We start from the raw sequence: 27451 nt of genomic DNA on the forward strand, positions 1-27451 counted from the left end.
ATTAGCCAACTTAGATTTCATTTGATATCTTCAAGCATAGCAAATGATTTGCATATAGAAAACTTGACTCTTTGGTCCAAATAAGGCAGGGTTTTATTTATTTTGTAGTGCCTGCTATTAAAGCTGATAAGAGGGCTGTGATAGGGGTGTGGTGGCAGTCCTTGTCTCTATTGAGGTTGGAGCTAAATGCTACATCTTGGAAGGAGGAGATAATCAAACCTTTAGGGCGCAATCCTGTCAAGACAGGCGGCTGCCTCCAAACTTGGAGGAGACCGCCTATCCAAAGCAAGGCAGGAGAGGCACCGGGGGGGGGGGAATCTTTCCCTCCGCGCCTCTCTGGTGTTTTTCGCTAGACAGCTGTTTTCGGCTGTGTAGCCGTGGGGGAGGCCAGCTGGGAGAGGAAGCTGCCGTACAGCACATTGGATGTGTCGTATGCACAGCTCTGCTGTCCCCACTCCGGAACGCCCCCTGGAACGCCCCTTTTCAGTCGCTCTGCATTCCTCTTCCAAGTGTGGAGGATGGGGCTTCTCCGCGCTGCCTTCGAGGCAGCGCAGATGATGGGGGAGGTCGGTTTTCTGGGAACCGACCTCAGAGCACAGGCTCTGAGGTTGGTTCCCGGAAATGAGCATATCCTATGGCCCTCTAGACAGCATCTAGTGGCCATAGGATTGCTCCTTTAAATTCTCATATTACAGTGGACAAGTGGGAAATGTTATGTTAATTTAGAAGGATAGTAGGTGCTGTATACCACCAAAGAATTTAGAATGGTAATTGTTGATTGTTGTGGTGATCATATAGGTCAACACACTTTTGCATGTATGAGCGGGGGAGGTAGAATTGGTTATATTATGACTTCGGTTTTATTATCCACTGTTGCCCAGAATTTTGGCTTGAGGATAAGACTAATATTGACCATCTGCCTCTTACTATAGAGATCCAAATCTTTACAGAAGTAATGTGTGTGAATTCACAGCATAAGGTAAACTACTTTGTTTAGTGTTCCAAGCATATTAAATGGAATTCTAATCCGCAAGATAAAATGGGGACAATTTTAACCTCTCCCTTACTGCCAGATTCAGAGAGAATATATTACCTTCCACGGGATCTAGGTATATGCTACGGCAACAGTGTCAGTGAAATGGAACCTTATCTAACTCAAGCTAATACATCAAAGTTAAATCGAAATGTTTTTATGTCTACCTTGGCATACTCCTGCCTAGGTGCTTTATGCCAGCACCTATACCGGCTGGTGTTGTAGCTTTATTGTTGAGCATTGGCTATTTTATTGTATTTTGTTATTATATTGTTATTATATTAATCGCTATGATAATATTATTGGAAAGCAGTATATAAATTTGTGAAATAAATACATGCTGAAGCTGGCCTTCCCTGGCTGGGGCATGCTGGGAATTGTAGGACTCCTCTCTCTAAACATGCATAGGATTGTGCTCTTATACACAAAGAACTACTTATGTACCATTAGAGATTGAGTCACAGCCCAAATTCAGGTTGTTAAACTATACCTGTTTGAGCACCTGCAATTTGTAGCTGGGATAATAAATCTGATGCTCTTTTCTCATGTTATGATTTATTGTTGAAAGCTCTCCTCACCAGCTATGACAAGCTGATTAAGGAGATTGTTTTTTGGGAAAGATTCAGAAGTTGGCACTGAAATTATCTATAACTCTCAGTTTACCTTGTGTTTTTCTCATCTTAAGTAGAGCATACTTGAAAGATTTCTTCTGAGTGTTGCTTTTCCAATGTTACTCTTTCAAACAAAGCCATCCACTTTTCTCGATGGCAAATTTTCAAAACCTCCAGTTGAGCACCATACTTGTGTATGTAGTCAGGGGAGTATAGAAAACCATATATATACATTATTAATTATGCTGCCCGTAGAACCGTAGAACTAGATTTCAAAAAAGTTGCTGGGTCATTATCTCAGTTTTTAGACTCTATGAAGATCTGCTATCAAATTAACATAAATATGTCTTATACAGAACTTCTTATTTGCTGTTGTAGTTTACAATTTTGACAGAAATTGGTCCAGAAAATTGCACTGACCAGCGGTGCAATCTGGCCCTCCGGTGGTCCTCAGAAGGCCATACTCCCTCCCCCCTCCCAATCTGAAAGGTACTGTGATCTCCCAACTTTTGTGCAGTTCCCCCCTCCCCCATTCTAAAAGGTTGAATTCCTTCTCCTAAGACTTAGTTACTGGCAGTGAGAGCTTTACACTAAAATATGCTAGTATCTTTCAGATTTTGTCCCCATCCCTTTTGTCTTTGGCCCTACCCCCACCACTGGAATATGGCCCCCAGGGAGCTTCTCTGGAATGGAATTCAGCCCTCGAGCTGAAAGCAGTTCTGCATCCCTGTTACAGACTGTAGTGGTAATCAGCTGATTTAATTGTTTTGCTTTATGCTTCTTGGTAGATACCTTCTTCTTCCATTTTTATTCCAGAATGACTCTGCACTTTCTCCAAGTATTTTATTTGAACTTTGTAATGTATGCCCCATTATTTTTGCTGTTCTCACTGTGATTTTTATATTGTGGTGACCAATAGCTATAAACAATGCACTTAAATTGAAATTTATCCCACATTTTAATTTAGCCTTATGCTCATAAGATTGTATTTCAGTAATATTAATGCTGAATATTAAAGTGTAGAAATATAAATTTTTACCAATTAACTATTACAACTGGCCCAGTATGTAATTTTAAAAAGTTTATTAACTTTTAATCAGGAGGCATTTGGAGTAGTAGAAGGCTGTGAATATCAACATTACTTTCTCTCAAGTTTGCAAATTAGAGTTCAGTTTTATATTTTGGAGTCTACCATTTTGTCTCAGTCTAGTTTTTCCATTTCTTTGGAACTGTAGACGAAAGGCAGTGTCATATTAAGTAAATATTAGCTGATAAGGCAAATATGCCTAGGTAACTTGTCTCTTTCAGATTAAGTAAATGTTGCATGCATTTTTGTGTTTGTTCTAGTTGTTTCGGCAGTTATGTGGTGGCTGTATTATAATTACACCAATGAGCCCAGCATAGAATTAGAAACTGAAAAGGAAAACATGAAATTATTATTTGGATTTTCTATTATATCTACAGTTATTACGGTAAGGTACTTTATCACATAGCCACGAGCAGTTTTGTTTCTCAGAAATATATGATAAACTGGAAGGCTACAGGTAGTTTTCTGTTTCTGATTGCAGCATCAGCTCATGTGGTGAATGGTGATGCATGCCGCTGTCTCTAGCCACACTATTGCAGGCTTCTGGCATGTACAAATCAGTGACATAATTGGCTTGCACAGGCCACTACTAGGCCTCTGTGCATGACCCCAGCTCTGCACCAGGTGAACTGCCCTTTCTTGACGTGGTCATCACGCAGCAGTGGTGACTAGCAAGTACATGGCCCATCTCTTCCCGCTGCTGTTGAACAGTAAAGGTTGAGAGAGGTGGTGGTGCTCTCCTTCCTTTGTTCCTTGCCTGTGAAGACTGAGAATAGCAGTGTGTGCTGCCGCAGAAGTTCTTGCTGTTTTAAGTAACTAACGTATCTCATGTACGTGAATCTGAAAGATATCAAACTATATTTGGTTGAAATGTTTTCCATCTGCTACAGTGTTCTTGTAATGCTGTACTTTCAGATGTGATCAATACAAGTCAGCCTTGATATTATATAAGTAAAGCTTGATGTAAGTTAGCTGTGGCAAGTAAAGTATAAGGATCATAAACAGTGAGAGTTGAGAAACACTTAATTTGAGTTCCTCTGTATTTGCACCTTTTTTTCTGGTTCTTTACCACTTTGTGCAATCATATTTTTAAGCATACTGTCACGAAGAGTCGGACACGACTTAACGACTGAACAACAACAACATGGGGTGAATGCTTCATTTTCTAAAGTGGAAGCTGCCATTCTGAGGATTATAACAAAAATCAATGGACAGATTAAGGGTCAGAGCCTGCATGTCATGTCCTCTCACCTTTGCTTGTTGCATATTCAAAACAGAGGGTTGGATCCAGAGCAAGTTAGTTGAAACGAATGTGTTCTCAGTGTAAGGTCACATTTAAATCATTATGAAACGTTAATCATAACTAACTTAAGTCATGTTTTCAGTGGAACCTAAATACAACTAACTTGTTCCGGATCCAACCCATAATTTGAAACCTTACACAAAAACAATAAGACCAGAAACATGCATGTGTCAACACTTCAGCTTGATTTAAAATGTACCATATAAGAATGTCTCACAGATTATATATATGGGACTAATTACATAATGTCACTGTTAATGGAGCCATTTGCAGATTTATTTTATTTATTAATAATATCTGCATATCGCTTAATACAATATAATCTCTAAGTATATACATATACACACACTGTTCGACTTCATGATTTTCAGGTTGTAGCAGAGCAGGGTTATCTATTGTTACTATCTGTTGCAGTAGAATTCACCTGAGTTATTTATAGATGATGGTATGCTGTGGTTAAATTCATGTTATGTAGCAGAGAGAGAAAGTATAGAGCTGCTGTGCATGTGGATTGTAGCACTGTATAATAGGCATCTGTATTCCATCTTCAGATTAGATGAGAGTGGATTTGGGGGCCTTGAGAGCCCGTAAAAAAAACATGTTAGAGAGAGAATAACATGGTCCAGCATATCCTGTTGCTGACACAAGGGGGCAGCAATCATGCTAGAAGAAGACAGCCGTTTGTAGTCTTGACGTGAGAGTATGCTTACACATCGTTTTTGCAGTATACTGTTAACACTGAAGAACAGAGATCTTTTACTGTACAAGAAATAAGCCCTCAAACACAATGTAACTTCTTCCAGTATCTTTCCTTTACCCATAGACGTGGTGGGTGTATTAGTTCTTCTTCTGGCAATTGGTTTGCAGCTGTTCTTTTAAAGATCCATAACAAACCCAGGGGAAAAAAAAACCCCAAAATTGATAATGTAGTAATCCATTGAATTTATCAGGGTCTTTTGCACTGAGAATTTATGGAACAGGTAGCATATCTTCTGCTTATTTTCTTGTGAAGAACAATGTCATAAAAATGATGTTATGGTTGAGAATGGTCTTGAAGTCTTAATGCATTCCCTATCTCAAATTTTGCTAATTCATTAATTGAAATGTTAATGTATTCTTTTCTTTTCTTCTCATAGGTTATCCTAATTTCTTTGATATTGATATTAAGGAAGCGGATTCACCTGACTATACAGCTCTTTCAAGTTGCCAATAAAATAGTTGGCAACATCCCTTCTCTGTTCTTTCAGCCTCTTTGGACTTTTATAATACTTATTTTATTCTGGGTGTACTGGGTGGCTGTGTTATTGAGCTTAGGAACTGCAGGTCAGTAGCCTTATTTTCTATGATTCCAGGCAATAAACTATTAAGTATATGTGTAATATAGATATAGAGTTTGCTAAATAAATGCCTCTTTATTTCTTTCAGTCAAAATATATACAAGGTATTTGAATATTCTTCTATTTCTTTGTACTGCAGTTATAGTTCCTGCTGTGTGTAAGGGTTAAGTGGTTCAACACATTACTAAGACTATGCACATAAAATCCATTCACGTCAGACCCTAAAAATAGTTCTTTACCTATGTTGAATTTGTATTGTCTGAAATACCATGTCTCCTGATTAAAATGCCATGCCAGTTTAGGCCTGTTTTCCAGTACGCTCAGCATGTGCATTGGCTACAGTTGCCACAAAGGTCCTGCCAGTATTCATTGTACATACTTGTAGATTCCAGCAACCATGATTTGTCCAGCCTTCCTGAAAGCATGTTCTGGGCCATGTGGTTTTACTTTCTCTTTTGCTGTACTTGACCCCAGGATGAAATTGAGCATTTCTTAGCAGAATTGTCTTTATTTTGTCTTAGTTTTATTTAAGGAGGCTTGGGTGGTTGTGACCTTGAATTAGGAAGACAAATCTGATGACTCCGTATTTTTTCAGAACAACATTTTTAGTTGCCTTCTAAGTGACAAGCAAGCAGGTATTGTTTAATCCTGCTTTTGTTCAAATTGCCCCATTACAAAACATAAGGTTGAACTAATTGCTGTAAAACTAATTCAGTTGATGCTGTTGTGTTACCAAAAATTTGCAAATAGAAAAGCATTCCTGAACAAGGTCACAGAGTTGCCGTTCAGTCAAGTCACAGAATTGCACTTTACTCGGAAAGTATTCCCAGTAGTACTGGTTTTGCTATATCAGGTGTCAACGAATTTCCCTAGCTCCATCTGCAAACATGCATGGGCATGAGGTAAGGCTAGATTGCTGATATATATATATGCTGTAGTTGTGTCACATTCCAAAATGTGTACACCATCCTGCATAGCACTACCTACTTTTGGCCAGAAAACCCTTCCACCCTGCTTTTCTAGTTTTTTATTCCCCTTTCTGATGGTCTACTGGCGACAGGTAAATATCTTTCTATTTAGATAGGCCTTTGGCCTGTCAAGCTGATCTCTTTCATCTACTGCTGCTGTTGTTTTTTAAATGGCTATTTTATTGATCTGTTGCTTTACTTGCTTGTTTTATATACAGTTTTATATTTTGCAGGGCTGTTTTATGTTATGTTATGTTATGTTATATTTTATTTTATTTGTTAGGTGCCTTGGGTATAATTACATGAAAAGTCAGGATATAAATTTAAATAACAAACAAAACATTCATGTAAAAGTATAAGCAAAAGGCTTTTTTTAGAAATATGATACAATAGGTCGTGCATTGTATTAATTATTCAGGCTAATTATGAATATTAAGGTGATCAGCCAAACAGCATGGCCAATTTACTTTCCATATCATGAAAAAAAACCCTTTCAGCCTGTAATTGTCCCCAGTAATTACCATCCTTGGTTTTGGAAAGATGTGGGCATCTGGTCCATAATCTTGCGTATTTACTGGAACCCTGTCTTCAAGTAAGTCCTCTTACTAGTTTCCTTGCATGTGTACGAAGAGTCAAAAAAGAATCTGTTAATTCTTCCTTGTCTGTATTATTATTATTTATCACATTTCTATATCGCCCCATAGCCAAAGCTCTCTGGGTGGTTTGTTGTTGTTCAGTCATTCAGTCGTGTCTGATTCTTCGTGACCCCATGGACCATAGCACGCCAGGCCTTCCTGTCCTGCGGTCTCTCCCGGAGCATGCTCAAGTTCATATTCATTGCATCGGTGATGCTATCTAGCCATCTCATCCTCTGCCGTCCCCTTCTCCTTTTGCCTTCAGTCTTTCCCAGCATCAGGGTCTTTTCCAGAGAGTTTTCTCTTCGCATTAGGTGGCGAAAATATTTGAGCTTCAGCTTCAGCATCTGTCCTTCCAATGAGCACTCAGGGTTGATTTCCTTTAGGATGGACTGATTGGACCTCCTTGCAGTCCAGGGGACTCGTAAGAGTCTTCTCCAGCACCACAGTTCGAAAGCATCAATTCTTCGGCGCTCAGCCTTCCTTACAGTCCAGCTATAAGGTTTACAATATGGGTGGTTTACAATGGTTAAAAACATCAAAAAATACAATATGCAAAATTTAAAACGCTAAAAAACACACAGTCAGTATACACAGAGACAAAAAAGGTAAAGGTGTCCCCAACCAGTCGTGTCTGACTCTAGGGTGTGGTGCTCATCTCCATTTCTAAGCCGAAGAGCCAGCACTGTCCAAAGACGCTTCCGTGGTCATGTGGCCGGCATGACTGAACACCAAGGTGCACGGAACGCTGTTAACTTTCCCACCGAAGCGGTACCTATTTATCTACTTGCAATTTCTTGCTTTCGAACTGCTAGGTTGGCAGGAACACAGAGACAACATATATCTAAAAACAACTTTGGTCAATGGGCCAAACCATAAAACAAATCCAGGATCAATTAAAACTCTGGCTATTTGCATGTATCATGCAAACGGCATGTGGGCGGCTGCATACCCAGATGTTTCGAACTATGCCCTTAGGTTTGCAATCCTGGTTGGAGGGATTTAGATGCCACATGGAACTTTGGCTTTAGGAAATCAGGAAAGGAGAAGGGTAGGACAAAGCATTTGAGCGCAATGCCCAGTCCCCCAAACCATTTGTCCTGGCCTGGCCTTGACTAGAAGTCCATGGGTACAATGGTGCAAGACAGATCAGTAGTTGTAGCAGCATGGATAGCTCCAAGAGAGTAACTTGCTCCACTGATGTCTGGAACTGGATTTATGCCTCCAGATTCAGATCACCCCCTCAGGCTCTGGCTCCTCCCTTTCCTTGAAGAGTGGAAGGAAAGGGGCAGGCCTTTAGCTTGGAGCCTAGCACTCCTCTTCCTTTCTGAGACCTCCTCTAGGCTCATTATTTGTACTGATGGATCAGTATGGGGCCCTGGGGACCTGAAATGGAGGGTGTCAATTGCTCAGAGAGTGCAGATTCTGAAAGAATGGATTCTGGAGGCCCCAATTTAGAAAAGGCTAAAAGGCCCCCAATCTGATGGGCTCAGTTCTGACTCCAGCCCAAGCCTAGTTATGATGCTGAGCAAGGGTTAGTGTCCAGCACCTCTGGTTCCAGTGCCACTGGTCCATTGGATCTGGCCAGCTCCTTCTCATATGAGAATGAGACAGCCAGTGTGGTGTAGTGGTTAGAGTGTTGGACTGGGACTCAGGAAAATCAGGTTCTAGTCCCACGTGGCCATGAAGCTCACTGGGTGCCTTTGTCACTCACTCTAAGCCTAATCTACCTCAGGATTAGGTTGTTGTGAGGATAAAATGGAGAGGAGGAGGATCGTGTATGCCACCTTGAGTTCCTTGAAGGGAAAGGCAGGATAGGAATGTAACAAAAAAACCAAATATGAGTCCGAGTCTAAGCCAAGGCCGCTGCTTGGGTTGGAGGGTTGGGTCCTGATACGTTTGGAGGATCAGCAATGTGGCATTGAATGCAGCCCTATCTTTTCTATTCTACAAACTAAATGGCAAGCAAATATTTACAGATGGCCGTAAATACCACACTCTGTGTATTAGGTTCTATCATGATTTTATGTACATATGCTCTCATAGCTAAATGTTTAGGATAGGACTGTATAACCAACTCAGACAATATAGCTGTATTGTAATCAGTAGTCAGTTCTGTCTTTTGTTTCCTTAGCTAATCTTAGCTAAAGTTCTGTTATGTTAAGTGTAATTACAAGGAAGCACTTTCCACAGCCATCACTTGGAGGAAGAATCTTTGTCATTGTGAGCAGGAGAGTCCTTGTACTGAAGGTCACATATTTGGCTTCTGAGAATGAAAACAACTTCCCAAGACAATGTGCCTCCTAGAAGGACTTAGAATGCCCTTCTCTTTCAGTTCCTCCCTGCCATAGCACTAGAGGCTGTTAGAGGTCATAGCACTGATGTTAGACATGTTAATGTCTGAAGTCAAGGCTATAGTTAGGCAGAATGGGAGCAGTTAGTCACTAGTTTTGTTATAATTCTGTAGGTTTCCTTGTGTCTTTTTTTTAACTTTTCTTTCTCAGGCCAAGATGTTCATCCTTTCTTGAATAAATTATCTTTTTTTCTCAACATGTATTCATTTTGTAGTAAATAAACTTGGTACATAATGAAGTTTGCATTCTACAGGTATAGGCACAGGTTCCTCACTAATACTAGAAATCCCCCATCCTTTTCCAAGCCCGATCCAATGTATTTACAACAATAAGATTTATAAAATTCCTGAGTGCTGAGCAATAAAAAGGAAGAAGAAAAAAAGAATCAAAATACAGAGTTAAACACATTAAAATTAAATTATGCTAGTAAAATCATTGCTGCTTAGTCAGGGAAGGCTTGTTTCAATACAAATATCTTCAGCAGGCATCAAAAAGGAAACAATATCAGTGCATGCCTTACTTTAACAGGCAGGGAGTTCCATAGAGAGAGAGAGACAGTGAGCATTTTCTACACCAGGCTAAAATCCCACAACATTACCGGGGCTTTCTGCTTCTGTTTTAAATGCAGGATCATGATGGGCTCCCTTTATACAAACTTCCCTTCCCCCCCTTATCCATGTGTTCTCTATGCATTATTATACAGCCACTAGATCGTGCTGTGGTCTAGCTTCCCTTATTGTGTAATTTCCTCTTTTCATGAGGAAACTCAATGCAATTTGATAACTCTCCAATCTTTTAAAAAATGAGATAAAGGTCATTTAGCATGGGAGACGCCCTGGAGGTTGATGATGTCATGTAAAGGACGTACAAACTTCCATGAGTTACCAAACTCAATCGCAGGATAAACGCCCCATGTGAAGAAGCCCAGTGTATGAAAGGGGAATGGTAACATCCCATTCCTTTTGCAGTTTTGCTTGCTCTCCAGTGGAATGCGCACTTTCCTGTTGAATAAACTCACTTCTTGAGTTAAGACTGATAGATGTAAAATTGTCCCCTTTTCAGATTTTTCTAGTAATCAGTGTGTCTTGACTTACCTGTGTACCAAATTTCAATATTTTAGCTAATTTCGGGGAACCTGAACAATGGGGATGGGGAGGGAAAGAATCTTCCTGATCCCATTTTAACGGAGAGCTGTGCAAATGCCCATATTCAGCTTTTTGTAGTAATCAGGTTGTCTTCGTCTGGAATTTCATCTTTCTAGGTCATGTGTAAATACACTAACAATTTTTATATCTCCACCAATCAAACAACCAGTTCCATGTATATTTATATAATTTCTCCCAAAAGTTGATGAATTATAAGATGAATTTTATAGAAATTGAATCATGTGTAGAGTCTAGCTGAACTAAATAAAAGTAGATTCGAGGAACATTGCTATTTTCCAAAATACTTTTGTTTGATCAGCCATTATATTTTTGGAATCTTCAATTCACAGGCAATGCCCAAGTCATTTCAAAAGGTCAAGTAGAATACAAAACTCGATTTGGCATCCGCTACATGTGGTGGTACCACTTAGTTGGGCTTATTTGGACAAGTGAATTCATTCTAGCATGTCAGCAGATGACCGTGGCTGGAGCAGTGGTTACTTGCTTCTTCAACCGGTATGTGCAAAATTTATCATCTTGCAAGTATTTTATTTCTTCTTATTTGTTTTCCATTTACTACTAAGAAAATCAGGTTTTGTTTTTGTTTTTTGTTTTTTTTTAAAAAAAACCATGGATGTTGGACTGAGGATGCAATCCTATGCACGCTTAGACAGAAAAAAAAGGCCAACAACCCCAGCATTCCCCAGGTGGCTGGGGAATTCTGGCAGTTGTCGAATTTTTTTCTATCTAAATATATAAGGATTGGTTCCTTAGGTAATCCTGTCATTAGGCTGTAATCCCATTTGCCTGGAAATAAGCCCTATTGAACTCGGTGAAACTTACTACTGAGTAGATATGTACAGGATTGTACTGTTGGTTTTCTAAGAATGTGATAGATGAGCTTAGTGGCTACTGCAACTTAATGGATAAGACACTGAAGTGTGAACTAACTAGTTACCCTTTCAAATGTCATTTCTGTCAGGAACTCAGTGGCTGCATTCGAGCATAACAAAATTGTAGTACATGAAGAAGGCTGAGATGTATGCACTCCACCCACCTTTTTTTCCTCCTCTGGCATGCCCACAAAGAACAGCAATTTGTCATTATGTCTGAATTGTTTGGCTGAACAAGCTAATTCGAAAACTTGGTTTATGATCCTGGCTTGTTCTGGTAAACCATACTTAAAACTAAAGTTCCCAGCTTGGGCAACATAACAAACTGTGATTAGCTGAAAACAAAAGCAGAGGCTTTCGATCATCTCTTCGCATCTGCAATAAGACCGGAGTGGATTCTCTCTCAGCTTAGAATAATAACATTGAGCTGCTTTGCAGTTTTGTTGTAATGACTGCTGAGATAATGTATGTAAAGCATGTTCAATATCCTAAGCTGCTATATAAGTGCTAAGAAAGCTAATAGTGCGTCATGGGTCTCTTAGACATATGTTCACATGTGTATGTGAGTATGAGACTGTGTGTGAGTGATAAAGCCATTGCTGTAGGTTCTAGAACTATTACTACAGCTTCAGCAAAGGTCAGTGCCTCTGGCACCAATAAAACTGCAGTCCAAACAACGTTTATTTAGTTTTAACCAGGAATGAACTGTGTAATATCAGAAGAATTCATGTATTGGCATTCATTGTAAACCACTTAATTCTCCTTTTCATGAAGTATTCCTAACCAAGCTTCAAAGTTTTTCATTCCAAAACTATACATTTATCATGTCATGCTGTGCAAACATTATGCAATAATCTCTTAACAAGGGCTCTCACTGTTATATTTTAAGAAACAATTTTATTTAAACTATTCTTAATTTTTTTCATGAAATTAGGAACTCATCATAAATTAGAAATATAAACTTCCATTTTCTTCATGTCATACATAATACTACTCTTCTTGCAATGTGATATGTTTTCAGTTGTCTGGACTGATTTAGATTTTTCCATATATTTCCCATACTCTTATTTCTGCAAGCAATTTTGCATACTTGAAAGATTTGTTTGGCCCATGCAACCTTGTTCCTATGTGTAGGGCTGATGTGTTGTATTATTATGAATGTCAGCTTAGCTTGGCAGATGGTTCTTTCTTTCAGTCTTGAGTGTTCATAAATGGTGTGATGGTGCAATTTGATGAAATGAGGAATGCAACTTTGGGTGTGTGTGTGGCTATTACTGGCATTCTTAGTTGTAGAGAAAGGCTGATGCTGTGAAATTCTAGAGAGAATGTTAGAACTTAGAAAGTTTGTGGAAGAATTTATGTTCATAATAGGTTGGATCCAGATTTAGGTGTGGGCTAGTAGAAGTGGAGCACTGCCCACTCCATCCCATGATAGCCTATTCAGCCTCCTAAAAAATCCTATATGGAGGATTCTGCTGAATGGTAGGTTAGGGTGGTTTTATGAACCTATAAAAACCTTTATAGGTTTTGACCTATAAAGCCTTACATGGCTCAGGACCACAATACCTGATGGAGCGCCTCTTCCAGCATGAACCTACCTGTACACTACGATCATAGTCTAAGGCCCTCCTCCAAGGGAGGCTTGGAAGGCAGCAACAAGGGAGAAGGCCTTCTCAGTGGTGGCCCCCCAATTATGGAATGATCTCCATGATGATGCCTGTCTGGCACCAATGTTCTTATCTTTTTGGCACCAGGCTAAGACTTCCCTTTTCTCTCAGGTATTGGGTAGCATGAGACGATGTTTTAATCAGGTCCTGGATTTTTCTTATTGTTGATTGTTTAAAGTTATTTAGATATATGTGTGTGTCTCTGGGTGCTGTCTGTTTATATGTTTGTATGTAAATAGTTATACTATGTATAATGTATTTTAAGGTTTTAATCTTTGTAAACCACCCAGAGAGCTTTGGCTATTGGGTGGTATATAAATGTAATAAATGAAATGAAAAATCAATGGGATGAGCTATTGTACAGAGGCAAGGGGGATCCCCCAAAATTGGGTGGAGACACCCCTTTCGCCAACAAAAGGCAGATCCTGGATCAAACCCAGTAGCTCTTCCAGCCCATTTTCTCCCTAGGAAAATCACTATGCATTTACCTCAGTAAGAATTTATTTCAAAGTCTCACCCTTGTTACTGACACTGATTCTACTTATAGCAAGAGTGCCTTTTTACACATTTTGCTGCCTTACCTCACCACTCTGTTGGGTATGAGGGAGTTTGCCTAAATATACTACTGCTTAATAACTTTCATAAGGTGACAATACAGTGTAACCATTTAATTTCCGTAGCTTCACAAGAGGAAAGGAGGTATTTTTTACTTGGTTACACAGTACTCTAATTTCGTTACACTAGATTTCATGTAATTTGACATGAATTCACTTTGTCAAGTGGTATGACCATTATTTATAATCATCTGTGAAAAATGGTTTTTGTACAATATATTTTCTTAGTATATATGATATAAATTGAATGCACTTTAACTGTAAGGTTCCGATCAGAATGCTATATAGGACAAATACTGGGTGAGTTTTATTTGGAACATATTGGGGAAGACCAAAGTCCTCTTAATATTTTTATTTCTAACACCGCAGCTGTATTACTCTATTTGTCCAGTTTGACCCTAGCTTATGGAATAAATCCGGGTTGACTTATTTCATGCCAGCTAGAGGTGTTGTTGATCCCACTACTGTTTTACCAAGCTGAAAAGCATACTTTCTCTCCCCACCCTAGTGGTGCTGGAAGAAGCACACCACTGTGGTTTTTAGGATACCTTTATGCCTTTGGCATTCCTTTGTGTGTCTTTCAACTGGTGCCATCAGTTTAGAGCTGAAGGATTATATATTTTGTGTGCTTTGCATCATATTCTCGTTACAACACTGCTGTTTTGTAATGCTAGGTGATATATCTTTGCATTAAAAACATTGTGCTTGCAAAGGGAAATGTGCAGTCCTGTAATGTTATTTCCCTATGAGCAATAAACATATTACTTACTTATTTCCTCTATATATCATTTGCTTTGTCAGCATGTAGAAATAGTTAAGCCAATGCAGAGAGTAATGTAATGATTGCAGAAGAGGAAAGTAGCAACGTTATTCATGTGCTTTGTAGCAGTAGCATGTCACAAGAGCTTTGTTTATCATGTTCTATGCAGAGCCCTTTCCTTTTAACTAGTAAGCAGTTACAGGAAATAGAACAGCCTTTACCTCAGCAAACCTGCTTCTGCACTACACAAAGTAATTCACTAGGCACTCTACAGTCTCCCTGTAAGCGGAATTAAAAGTGAGGAGGGTTGAGAGTTGTTTCAGCTGGATTAGCTTTACAGGGGACATCTGTTTGACCTGAAACAATAATGAAACTGTACTTAGCTTTCTTTTATTTTAAATGAAAGCTGCATTCCTTAGAGGCCTTAATAATTTAATAAAAAAATAGAGGTTCATTTAACTGCTGCTGTTTGTGAAAACAGGGCTCAGAATCTTGGAATCTGCTTTAAAAAATAACGAATGTTTGGAAGGTTTAACTTTAGTGAAGAAGTCTTTAGATATGGGTTGAAATACCAACTCAGTCATAACATTAATTGGGTTACAATGGGCAAGTCTTTAACCTGCTGCCACAGTGGCTGAAATACATAGAAATCTTCACAGAATTGTTGGGGTAATAACACTGGAAAAGATAAGCATCACAGAATTCTCTCACTAAAATCAAAAGGGCCAAAGAGTCCTGGATCATGTCCCAAGACTGTATGGTACCCTGATGCTACAGAATGAGATACCTCACACTACTTGTATTTCACAGATCAAAAAGGGAGTTTTTATTATGTAAGCAAGTCACCACTAAACATTGTGAATGTAGATTATTTTAGAACTTTGCAACAGCAACTGGGCCCATGCCAGAGTGAAGATGGTAGCTTAGCAAGAATGCAGCTCAAAAAAATTATCGTTGTGAAGATTTCTGCAAGAGCAGCAGGAGTATCTTCTTCACTTAAGAGCCTGCTCCAGTCCTCTAATGGTTCTGCTTCTAGCAGTCTGGTAGGAACCAGCTAAACTTGGCCTCATACAATAACCACATGATAACGCTAGAAGGTTCTTCATAAGAAACTCTCGACTGTGCAGCCCCAACTCAATACCTTTATCATATTGCCTTGAATTTAGTTCTGCAGTTGCATGATGCTACATAGGTCGATGGACCATTTGGTGACATTTCCCAAGCCACATTAGATCTAGTAGCTGTCCCTAACCTTCTACATTTTGTATACTTGGTTTGATCTTAGATAAAAGGAAATTTTTCTTTATTCTATTTTTTGACCTGCTTAGAGCCAAGAATGACCTGAAACATTTCTCAGGTCCCATTCTCTTTCCATTTTCCTTGGCTAGTTGGCAGGTAAAGAATTTATTAGAGGCTATCTAAACCCACTTCAGAATTTACAGTTTGCCTTCATTAATGAATACACTTCAGCTAAATTTCATGATTAATGAAGGCATAATCCTTGCCTTTTCTGTATGTGTTAAGACTGGTTACTATTTTTTTTTTTTTGACATTCTGAAGCCATATTTTCCCCAGGTGTGACAAAAGTTTAACATGTAGGCATTTATGAAGAGACATTTTAATTAAGCTAAAATCAAACAGATAAAAAAAATCTATTCAAACACATAGGAATGATATCTTCTGGAAAGTAGGTCCACTTGTTTTACATAGAAATCTAGCACTTATCCCTAAATAGTTCCCCTGGCCCGAAAAACTGAAATGTATGCATACCATTTTTCTGGTATTTCCTATTGAAAATAATGTGGTGTATGCATATATAAAGATAGCGTTATAGCTGTACTGTAGGTATTACTGCAGAAAGGCTGTAGAGATTATATTTCTTTGACACCTAGGCTGACGTGGCTATGTCGATTTAAATTCCTCATTAGGTGAAGATTTAATAAAAATATGCTTGTTGAACCTCAGTTCTTACTTCACCCATCTACTCTTATTCTCTTGCACACGCTGCTCCCATTTTTGAAAGGTCATGACAGAAAACACTTGAAGGATTACTTATAAACAGTGAACATTTTCCTGTGTGATTCTCATTTCATTTATTCCTGAGGCAAGTTCTGCATTTAAATTAATGAAAACCTGAATTCAAATAAAACCTAAGAAACTACGTCATAAGTGTTTTTGTGGTTCCTATTAAATTCTCCTTTAAATGCCGGCTCACAGAAATCTAGTTTGAGAGACAGAGAGACTGAGAGAGAAAATCCATTATAGTGTTACAGTCAATCCTGGGCAGTAAGGTCAACATTTTTCATATGTAGGAATGCTTCAGACCAATGTTATACTTTTTGGGAGAAGAAGACCCAATCTTACCCTTTAATCTCCTATTGAAGAGAAACAGAATTAGAATTTATAAGGAAATGGCAAAGATGAATTGATTAGATTAGTGTGGGAAAAATAGATTAACTAAATTAAATACTATGTATTTCAAATTTCATAGCAGCTTTTCCCAGTAGGAGGTCTTTTATAAACTTTTGTCCTTATCTATGCATATATGGGGCTCTCTGGTGCATGAGGACTGCCCCATTTTTCCCACTGGAAACAGCAGATCTAGGTAGGTACTCAAAGGAGTTACCCTACATCCTTAAGAAGAAATAGGGTGAGTGGCCAGATTTCCCCAGGGCTCTATTTATTTATTTATTTCATTTCATTTCTATACCGCCCAATAGCCGACGCTCTCTGGGCGGTTCACAAAAATTAAATCCAAGCAACACACAATAAAACAATTTAAAATATACAGAACATTAAAACCACAATATAACAATACAACCACAATAAAACCTAGCAGCAGTGCAGGAGTTTAAAATACAGATTTAAAACAGCAAAGATAAAAATTTAGAAAGCTAAAATCTTAAAATGCCTGGGAAAATAAAAAGGTCTTCAGCTGGCGCCGAAAGGAATACAATGTAGGCGCCAGGCGAACCTCACTAGGGAGCTCATTCCAGAGCCAGGGTGCCACAGCAGAAAAACCCTCCTCCTAGTAGCCACCCGCCTCACTTCCTTTGGCAGGGGCTCACGGAAAAGGGCCGCTGATGATGATCTTAAGGTCCGGGCAGGCACATATGGGAGGAGGCGATCCTTCAGATAACCTGGCCCCAAGCCGTTAAGGGCTTTGAATGTTAACACCAGTACTTTGAATCGGGCCCGGAAATGGACTGGCAGCCAGTGCAGCTGGAAAACTACTGGCGTAATACGAGCTCGCAGGCCAGTCCCTGTTAACAATCTTGCTGCCCTATTTTGGACCAGCTGAAGTTTCCGGACCGTTTTCAAAGGCAGCCCCACGTATAACGCACTGCAGTAATCCAGACAGGAAGTTATCAGAGCATGGATAACTGTAGCAAGGCTATCTCTGTCCAGATAAGGGCGTAGTTGGTATACCAGCCTAAGCTGATAAAAAGTGCTCCGTGCCACCGAGTTCACCTGTGCCTCAAGTAACAGTTCTGGATCCAAGAGCACCCCCAAACTATGAACCTGATCCTTTAGGGGGAGTGCAACCCCCTCCAGAACAGGTTGAATATCACCTAGCCGGGCAGACGAACCACCCACTAACAGTACCTCCGTCTTGTCTGGATTGAGTTTCAGTTTATTAGCCCTCATCCAGTCCATTACCGTGCCCAGGCACTGATTCAGAACAGTCACTGCCTCACCTGGTTTTGATGTAAAAGAGAGGTAGAGCTGGGTGTCATCTGCATATTGATGGCACCTCAGCTCTAGTATGCATATAAAACTGTAAGGTGAAGTTATCCCATTCTTTTCATGAGGAGAATCTCTTGAATGTGTACAAAAGGGGAATTCCCATAGTGTACTTAAGAGCTTTCCTCTGTTCATGTTTATATTGCGTCTAGCAGACCTACCACATGCAGAATGGACCTTCTGGAATGGGGTGACAGAGTGCATGTAAATCATAATGATCTAAATTTTATATTAATCCAATACATTGGTCTTTGGGCTTAATTCAGTTTCATTCTGAGAGGTCAGTACACATGTGAGTACTGTCAGGTCCCAGAAGGATTTCCATACTCTGAAAGGCAGGTCCTGATAGCTACACTGTGCTTATATTTTCTGTGCTTTTATTTTTTGTGCAGTTTTACATGCTTGTTTATTTTTCATTCTAGAAATAAGAGTACACCACCAAGTCATCCAATCCTGTCTTCCATATCAATTCTTTTTTGTTATCATCTGGGAACAGTTGTGAAAGGGTCCCTTTTAATCACAATAGTGAGAGTCCCAAGGATTATTCTATTGTCTGTTTATAACATCCTGAAAAAAAAGGTAGGCATGTACTTTTGTTTTGTAACACCATGGTATAGCAATTAAGGAGTCAAGTGCTAGAAAGTAATAATACCTTAAAAAAAGGTAAGAATATAGTATTTACATATTTACTGAGCTTTATAGTCTGCCCCTAGCCTAAAGGCTCACTGCAGGTAACAACTTAAACATATTAAAAATCCATTGAAACAATCTTATTATTAAGAGTCTCTATCCCTTGGAAGTTTTTTTTACAAGGCTTCCAAAAGCTGCTTAGGCTAAAAGTTGGAACTCCTTCCTCCTAGAGATATGTCCATCAGCCATTGTAAAAATCTGTCCACTCTTGCTGTTTGAACATGCTACTTAGATGGTATGTCCTTGGTTTCCTAAAATTGCTGTGGGACACATGGGAAGAAGTATTTAGATTAAAAACAGAACCTTAAATTCTGACTGTAAGATAAGGAGCTAGTGCAAATATTGGAATATTAGAGTAGTGCGTTTTTGGCCACTCACCCTCTTTAGGCACTGAGCTGCCACATTCAGTGAAGCTTCTGAATGGGGTGGTTACGACCTTGATCAGGGAAAAGCCTAAGGCACAAATTAAAAAAAAACATTGTTTCAGGGATTTGTTTTAGATTTTGATTCCTAATTTCAAGCATTTTTATTTTTAAAATGTTGCCCTTAAGTTTTCAAATGTTTGGTTTAAGTGAAAACAATTTCACTTAAACAAATAAAAAAGTACTTAGCTCATCTCTGTCACATACTGTAGGTATTAGAGTTTCCTAACTTTTAAAAAGGCAGCTTTTATTTTCCACTTCTAAAGGAAAATAAATGGTCTTGAATGACTGTGGCTTTTGTAGTCTGTGCAAAATGTTATAATAATGTATAACAATATGTTGGAGATCACTGGTTAATCATAAGACTAAGCTTCCAAGGAAGTCTGTGGTATAAATAATTTGATCTACATATGAAACTTCTAGATATATCTGGATCAAACTAAAAGTTCTGGGGATCTTATGTAGACAAGATGTCAAAGTCCTCTTTATTCTTCTTTTTTCCACGACCCTATTTTCAAGTATAAATCCAAAGAAGATCAGCTGTACCTGACATAACAGGAAATCTAATACTCTGCTGTATTAATTGGCTGTGTTTGCACATCACACTAAACCATGATTTAGCATGATGTAAACAAACAGGAATAAGCTGTAGTGAGTCTTGGACTCTCATGCTCCCTTCCTCCTCCTGTCGGGCTAGCAGGAGGAGTTTGGAGGTTTTCTCTCTCACTTTTGCTTAACTGCAGTCTTTTGTGTCATCCAGACTAACATAGTAATTAACATTAACTATGCTTAGTTTTAGACAAGCCAACTTCAAACCATAGGTACAGAAGCTGGCTTGTTTAAACTAACCATAGATAAGATTAACTAGAGTTCTGTGTTCAGATGACATGGCAAGCTGTGATTAATCAAAAACAGAAGTGGAAGCTTCCAAGCTCCTCCTCCCAGCTTCACAGGAGGAAGAGAGGGGAAGGGGAGCACAAGGCTTGCTGTGGCTTGTCCCTGCTTGCTCACATTGTGCTAAACTATGGCTGTATAAGTGGCGTTTGTCTGAAAGATCTATCTCTTAAGCAAAAAAATAATAATCCAAACCTGAAGATAGAAGACAATATACAGCTCTATTTAAGAGTGGTGGAGAGAAAAAGTAGTCCTGCATTGTCAAGCTCTGGACTTGATTGGTTATAATAATATTCAAACAGCATTATGCCTTTCTATTGCTCTAGTTTATGAGTGAATAACAGCATATTGATTTGGACTAGGACTGAGCCAAAATTATTCACTATATTACTGGAATGTTTTCAGCAGTAACAATACAACTCCCTGTTTTCTTTTATACTGTTTTTCAACAATACCTTCAAAAATGTTTGCTTGTTGACTGACCTTTCTTGCCCCTTCTCTCAATTGGCTTCAGTCACCCTCAGTGTTGTTATAGCAATGACTAGCAGGAAAAGAAATGGTGCAGAAGCACTAATAGATAGGGGAAACAATGGCAGCAAACAGGATCAAAACAGGTGAACTTTCTCACAACGAAGGGTGCAATCCTAACTAGATAGGCAGCCACCTCTGACCTCAGAGGCGCGCTTATCCAAAGCAAGGCAGGAGAGGCACAGGGGAATCATTCCCTCCGTGCCTCTCCTGCCTTGCTCTTTTTCGCTAGACAGCCATTTTCAGCTGTCTAGCGGCAGGGGAGCCGACCGGGAGAGGAAGCTGCCATACAACACACTGGATGTGTCGTACGTGCAGCTCTGCTTTCCCCGCCCTGGAACACCCCACAGCCCTGGCCCTGTTCAGTTGCTCTGTGCTTCTCTTGTGAGCGCAGAGGACGAGGCTTCTCCGCACAGCCTCTGAGGCAGTGCAGATGAGGGAGGTGGTTGGTTTTCCGGGAACCGACCTCGGAGAGAGGTTGATTCCTGGAAATGAGCATATTCTGTGACCGACTAGACAGTGTCTAGTGGGCCATAGGATTGCTCTCTAAAAAGTTTATTGGGAAATATTTCTATCACATTGTAAGCACTATTTTCAGCCCAAAATCAAAACAAAAGAATATTTGGTGCATTGCTACTTTAGACACGTATATGCTTTGGGACAAGTTACTACTTATGTATTTATTTATTTATTGCATTTATATCCCACCTTTTTTCCTCTTGCAAGGAACCCAAGGCAGCTTATATTATCCTCCTCCTCTCCATTTTATCCTCACAACAGCAACCTTATGAAGTAGGTTGGGCTGAGAGTCTGTGACTGGCCCAAAGTCATCCAGTGAGCTTCCATGGCTGAGTGGGGACTAGGACCCGGATTTCCCGGCTCCCAGCCCAACACTCTAATCACTACACTACACTACACTGGCTCTCACACTGGCTCACTGATGGACAGCAGAGCTGATGCCAACATATTCTATGTCAGAGAAAGTTCACAATGCTCTTTGAAAATGGCTGCCTATTCACTACTGGGCCAGGTTTAAGGTTCTAGTAATAGTGTACAGAGCCCTAAACAACTTAGGACCAGGATACCTGAGAGAGTGCCTTCTCCCTTACCAACCTGCCCAGTCACTGAGGTAATCAGAGGGAATGCTCCTGGTGGTTCCACATGGACCAATGGCCTGAATGGAGTCCACCAGGAGAAGAGTCTTCAGTGTGGTGGCCCCCTTTCTTTGGAATTCCTTGCCCCTGAAAGTCAGGCAGGCACCAACACTGTGTTGCTTCTGGTGCCTCATGAAAACAGCACTGTTCCAAGAGGCATTCCTTAACTGACTAGCCATGGTTTTATTGGCATTCTGTTTTTATAAAACATAATTTTAATATGATGTTTTAATCTTTTTATCCTTTTATTATTTTACCCTTTATGTTCACTTTGAAATCTGTTCTAGATATGGAGCGGTATACAAATATTGTAAAACAAATAAACAAACAAATAAAATAAAGGACCTGGAATCAGGGAAACTTACTTTGGAGCAATACTTTTGATTGTGCTTAGCCTGGGTTACCAAATGCAATCTGTTCTTAAAATATTATTGCCACAGAGCACAGCGCATACAGGAGCTCTGATGTCCAAAGGAAGTTCCCAAGTAGAAGTGTTTCCCCAAGTATTTCCCATCTGGGTGCATGTTCTTCCATATATGCCTTCTGCACTACTGGGAAGTGTGAGGTACAGCATGATGTCACAACACATGCAAATAAAACATTAGCTTTGTAAATATATTTCCGGCTTTGATATCTTATTACTACTTTTTTGTTGCAGGAGAACGCGTGTGAAAGGTGCATGTTCAAATGCTGTTTTTGCTGTTTCTGGTGCCTAGAAAGAGGTCTAAGATATTTAAACCAGGTATATTATATCAGCTGAACTTGTGTGTAGATGCTTTAAATTTTGAATAGAAAATCTCAGAATTAAAATGGACACACTTATCAGTAAAATGTTAGTATGAGATATGCTTATGGGTAATGATTTCAAGGCCCTGAATTATAACAGTCAAAAGGAGGAAAGATTATAATTATTCAAGAGCCAGATATCTTTTTCCTTCTAATTGACTTTACAGTAAACATAATTTCTAAAATAAAACTTGGCCACAGTATAACCAGAGTTAAGTACTTGTAAATCTATTGATTTCAGCGGGGGAGATAAAATCACATTGGCTGGTTCCACCCACTTTTTCCTGAGTCTGTCAGCATCTATAAGAATCCAAATGGAAATTTGTTCTTGGAAGTTGCAATAGGAGGCTAAAATGGTTTGAGAGGAGAGCTTGAAGCCTTCCTCAGGCCTAACTTGGCCTAAAGGCCACCTATTGCCAGCACCTAGTTCAGAAGAAGCATTCATGTCTTGGTGAGTGCTTCCATGTTGGAAATGAAGAAAAACAGATCATAGCCGTGTAATACCACTAGCAGGACCCACGACTGCACTAATATCCTTTCTCCACATCATGCAGTGAAAAAGAACTACATAAAAAATAGTAACCACAAGAAAAGACAAGGTCAGGGGAAATTACCCACTCATTTAACTTCAGAGAAGGCATCATACATTCCAATGCACAACCTCCTAAGAACGTCTTACATTCAAAAACGAAAGGAGTAGCAAAAGAGGAAAAGGTGGTTCCTGCTATGGAAGGTTACACCTTTACTCACTCAAATTAGTATTGGTTCAGAGATCCTCCACACCTATTTTGAGTAGCCACAGTTTGACAAAAGGACCTCATTCATAATGGCAAATATTCCTAGCCTTGTTGTTCACTGTCACCACTGCATATTGTGATTGGCAGGTATGTCACAAAAAAGAAAATAATTGGAAGCACTTTGAGAAGAAACATACACGATCCTAGCATTATCTGACACTGAATAGTCTTTGGATTCTTCAACGTGGAAGAATCCACATTTGAGGTTATAAAACGTAGGGCTAAACTGCATGCTACATAAAATGCATAGCATATAGTGATCCTAACATTTTGTTGTAAGTGATTTGGATTGGGATCACCATGTGAAGGTGTGGGGGGGGGGGGGCGTTAAACCTTCCCACCCAGCTACTTTCCTCCCTACATTTTCCCCCATGGCAGCTCCATTGGCACCAGTGGAGGGTTTTTTTTCTTTCTTTAGTCCCCATTCCTTTATTTAAACACACATTTATGGGATAACTGCATATGGTTTTGCTAACAACTGCTTGAAATTACTTTAAGAAATGTGTTTTTAATGTTTCTTAGATATGTTTGTTTTATGGGGCGGTGGGGTGTTGTTTTTTTTGTTCTTCACTTTGGGCTTCATTAAAAAGAAGGTAAGGTAGAATATAAATATTATAAAGTAAATAAATATTTATCTGTGTGAATACAAAACTATTGTAATTTCTTGAGTTTAATTTGCCAAGCTAAAGATTTTGTACCATCCTATTTGGATGGTTTTAGGAAAGCTTAACTAAATCTTAAGCCATTGTAATTAAAATCTAATAGGTAGAAACTCCTGTCAAGAGAAAGCACTTTTCCTGTACTGTAATCACTGTCCTAGTTTCCCTCCGATAATCATGGGAGAGCTTTAACTGGCCACTAGAAAGATATTTTTGTACCTTACGTTGTGTTCCATGAATTTATTTTACAATAGTGATAAAATTCTGCTTTTGCATGTCAGGTTTCAGTTCAGCTGCAACAAACTGGCAATCACCCATTCCATACCGCAGGACATGGATTTCTTAAAAAATCTCTAAGAAATGTCTGGTTTTGCTATTATTTACTAATTTAAGCAACTTTCATTCTCTCCCCCACCCCTTCAGCACACAGGGTAGCTAACAAAACCAAAACTTCTCCCCACCCCCTGAATCCTCACTAGCTGAGAGAGAGAGAGAGAGACAGCCCAGGGTCATCCAGTGGCTTCATGACTGACTAGAGATTTGAAGCTAGGTCTCTCCAGCCCTAATCCATCACTCTAACCACTACACCACACCAACTCCCTATTCAATTGGCTGGAGATTGTGTAGATTTGCTACCATAACCTGGTTTTGTTGTGCTACTGTCGTGTAGCTACATTAACTGTGGTTCTTGCTTTGAGAGATGATATTAGCCCTATTCATGCAACTGAACTTGTGCGTTCTACCATTGTGGGAGCAGGATGCACAACTACGCAGAGTAGCCCTGTCCTGATGTCACACACACCAACTAGCCCCACCCTCTGGCATCCACACATATCATGCAAACATACGCAGGAATAGATCCTTTAGGCATAGAGCTGTACACGCAAACGCTTCCACATGATCAGGAATCCCAACTGTGCAAGTTTCTCAACTTCATGGAACCTTCATGCATACAACTATATACACAAAGGGTGCCAGGGTTCAGGACAGTTCAGGGCTAGTATGGCCCTGCTCTCCGCTCATGCATGCATTGATTGAATGCATGGCTGTCATGACTGGGCTGTTGTATTAGCCCTTTCAGCTGTTCTTGTACGGCTATAAGTAATCTACCTACCTGCAAAGTCAGTATGCCACAGCTTCCATATGCTTCATCTTTCATGGCCTCTGCATCATTGCTCTTTCATCTTATTGCACCATGAGGCAACTGGGAAAATTCTATATGCGGCATGGATTGAGACCAGCCAGACTGAAAGCATGAGCAGGCCAAAGAAGCTAAATACAATGTCTGACCAGCTTGTTTTTGGCTTCTTTTGAAAGAAGGTTCTGTTGCTATGGCACTCCTCTTTTCACTGAGCTCATTTTTAATAGAGAATTCTAGAATGGAAGACTGAATTCAGCTGTTGCACAAAGTAGCAATTATTCTTCACAAGCAGGGAGCTTTAGGCCTGGACCTGTGCCACAGGGCTTTTCTCACGAAGTGAACAGGTCAGTTTTTCCAAGACCCTTGACATTCATCCTGTGTTGCAAAGTACAGATAGATGGGGGGTTTTTTCTAAATACTTTATTTGCCAACTCTGCTATTTCAAAATATGTAAACAATCCCATTCCTTATTTATCTGTGAGAAATATGTCTTTGGTTCCCAGGCATCAAAATCTAAGGGGCTGGATTTCTTATAAGGAAGAGGGAGATAGCATAGTAATGCAAACACTAGAGTGAGGTCTAAATATAAAATTATTGTCAGTGTCCCAGACTTGGTGACTTGTGCTGCAGTTGTGATTTTGGTTGCCTTGGTTTACAGATGGACTGAATACAAGGATTAGGAAAGGATTTAAGTCTATAACAGGAGTCACCAATAGAATTCAGGTTTTAAAAAATCTCTGTTCCACTTTTCAGAAACCTTTTTCCTTTAAACTCTTGGCTCTGGTTTGGAAAAGAACACTTAAACTCTATCCAGAGAAAATTAGACACACACAAGTGCAGTTGCATGCTGAAGACTCATTGATTTCAATAGGAGTCTGGGTGTTTAACTTTATCAGGATCGTTACCTCTTAGTTGAACAGTAACATTCTTTGTAGTTCTGGAGAGAAAACATTTTTCTAAGTCAGTGGAACTTTATAATACAATTGAACATTTGTTTAGAGAAACAGAGGTAGGCTGTAATCCTATACAAACTTACCTGGGAAGAAGTACAATTGAACTCTGTGGGGTTTACTTCTGCGTAGACATTATAGGACTGCAATCCTACACATTTACCTGGGAGTAAGTATTCTTGAATGCTTTAAGTGCTCTGGAATGCCTATGGTATTCTGAGAACCTATATACCTTGAGAAACACCCTATCCACTGCAAAAGAAATGGAAATGGTATTAGATTGCTATGCCCAGATCATATCAGCAGTGGAAGCTTTCTTATTTTAGGAAGGCCGTCCAAAAAATCAGAGGCCAAAAGAGTGTAATCCGTGGTTTGATTAGGACTGCAGGAAACTTAAAAAGGAAATTAAAAGACAACATAAAATTTTTAAGAGACAGGGATATAGTCCCTCTACCGCATTCGTATCTGGCATTGCGTAAATCCTATAAAAAGTTAATCAAAGAAAAGAAGTTAGAGTATGTTAGGCTGCAATAGTCTGAGTTGGCATTAGCACTTGAAAGTAATGATAGACCTAGATTTTGGCACTTTATCTCAGCTTTAAAATGTCCTGGTGATCCATCTATTAATAATTTTATTACCACACGTGAGTGGGAACTATATTTTCATTCCCTCTTTTATGATAAGACAGTCTGTTTGCCATCACTGGAGGAGGAGGATCTAGAGTTACCCAGTTGGGCCCCAGTCTCTTGTGAGGAAATAGAAATGCTGATAGGAAAGTTGAAGAGGGGTAAGGCCCCTGGAAGGAATGGCATCCCAGCAGACTTTCTGATCAATTATCTCCACTGGTGGATCCCGACGTTAGCTGCCTTACTTACATCTATTGATAGAACTGGGACATTCCCTCCAGAGTGAAGAATAGCCATTGTACTGCCCATCTGTAAGACTACCGCCCTGTAAGTCTCTTGGATGTTATCAGCAAATTATATTCAAGACATCTTTTAGATAAGTTAGAAAATTGGGTGTTTGAGGTAGGGGTGTGCGAAATTCTTACCCGTTCCAGCCGGCAGTCCGCGGTGGGGGGGAGCCAATCCGTCCCATCCCCCTGGAATCCTCCCTGGCCGGCTCCACTCCGCTCCGCGGCAAGGCCACAGAGCCGCCCGCTAGGGCCTGCCGCAGCCAGACTTCCGGCCGCTGCCTGGCTGCGGCCACAAATGGTGGCTGCTACACCGGCCGCCATTTGCGTCCCTGCCAAGCCGTGATAGGCTACGTAAGTATCTAC

At 39.7% G+C, this 27451-nt stretch overlaps 1 protein-coding gene and 1 long non-coding RNA gene across 2 annotated transcripts in view; one reads left to right on the top strand and one right to left on the bottom strand.

Moving 5' to 3' along the window:
* The window catches only part of SLC44A3 (solute carrier family 44 member 3), a 62048-nt gene that overhangs the window by 25626 nt on the left and 8971 nt on the right, over positions 1 to 27451 (top strand). Inside the window, exons 8-12 of the mRNA XM_084851833.1 lie at positions 2992 to 3116; positions 5171 to 5357; positions 10824 to 10989; positions 18574 to 18730; positions 22498 to 22581. Coding sequence (XP_084707959.1) covers positions 2992 to 3116; positions 5171 to 5357; positions 10824 to 10989; positions 18574 to 18730; positions 22498 to 22581 — 719 coding nt within the window. The remainder of the gene's footprint in view (positions 1 to 2991; positions 3117 to 5170; positions 5358 to 10823; positions 10990 to 18573; positions 18731 to 22497; positions 22582 to 27451) is intronic.
* LOC146347925 (uncharacterized) lies at positions 5188 to 25400 on the bottom strand. The gene is made up of 3 exons (XR_014790472.1): positions 25196 to 25400; positions 19220 to 19294; positions 5188 to 7469 (listed from the first exon to the last, which is right to left on the bottom strand). It is a non-coding gene; the product is annotated as an uncharacterized LOC146347925 (long non-coding RNA).

The sequence above is a fragment of the Heloderma suspectum genome, chromosome 4 (assembly GCF_057233095.1).
Source record: "Heloderma suspectum isolate Gila_16-S chromosome 4, 16-S_ref, whole genome shotgun sequence".
NCBI classification, from domain to species: domain Eukaryota; kingdom Metazoa; phylum Chordata; class Lepidosauria; order Squamata; family Helodermatidae; genus Heloderma; species Heloderma suspectum.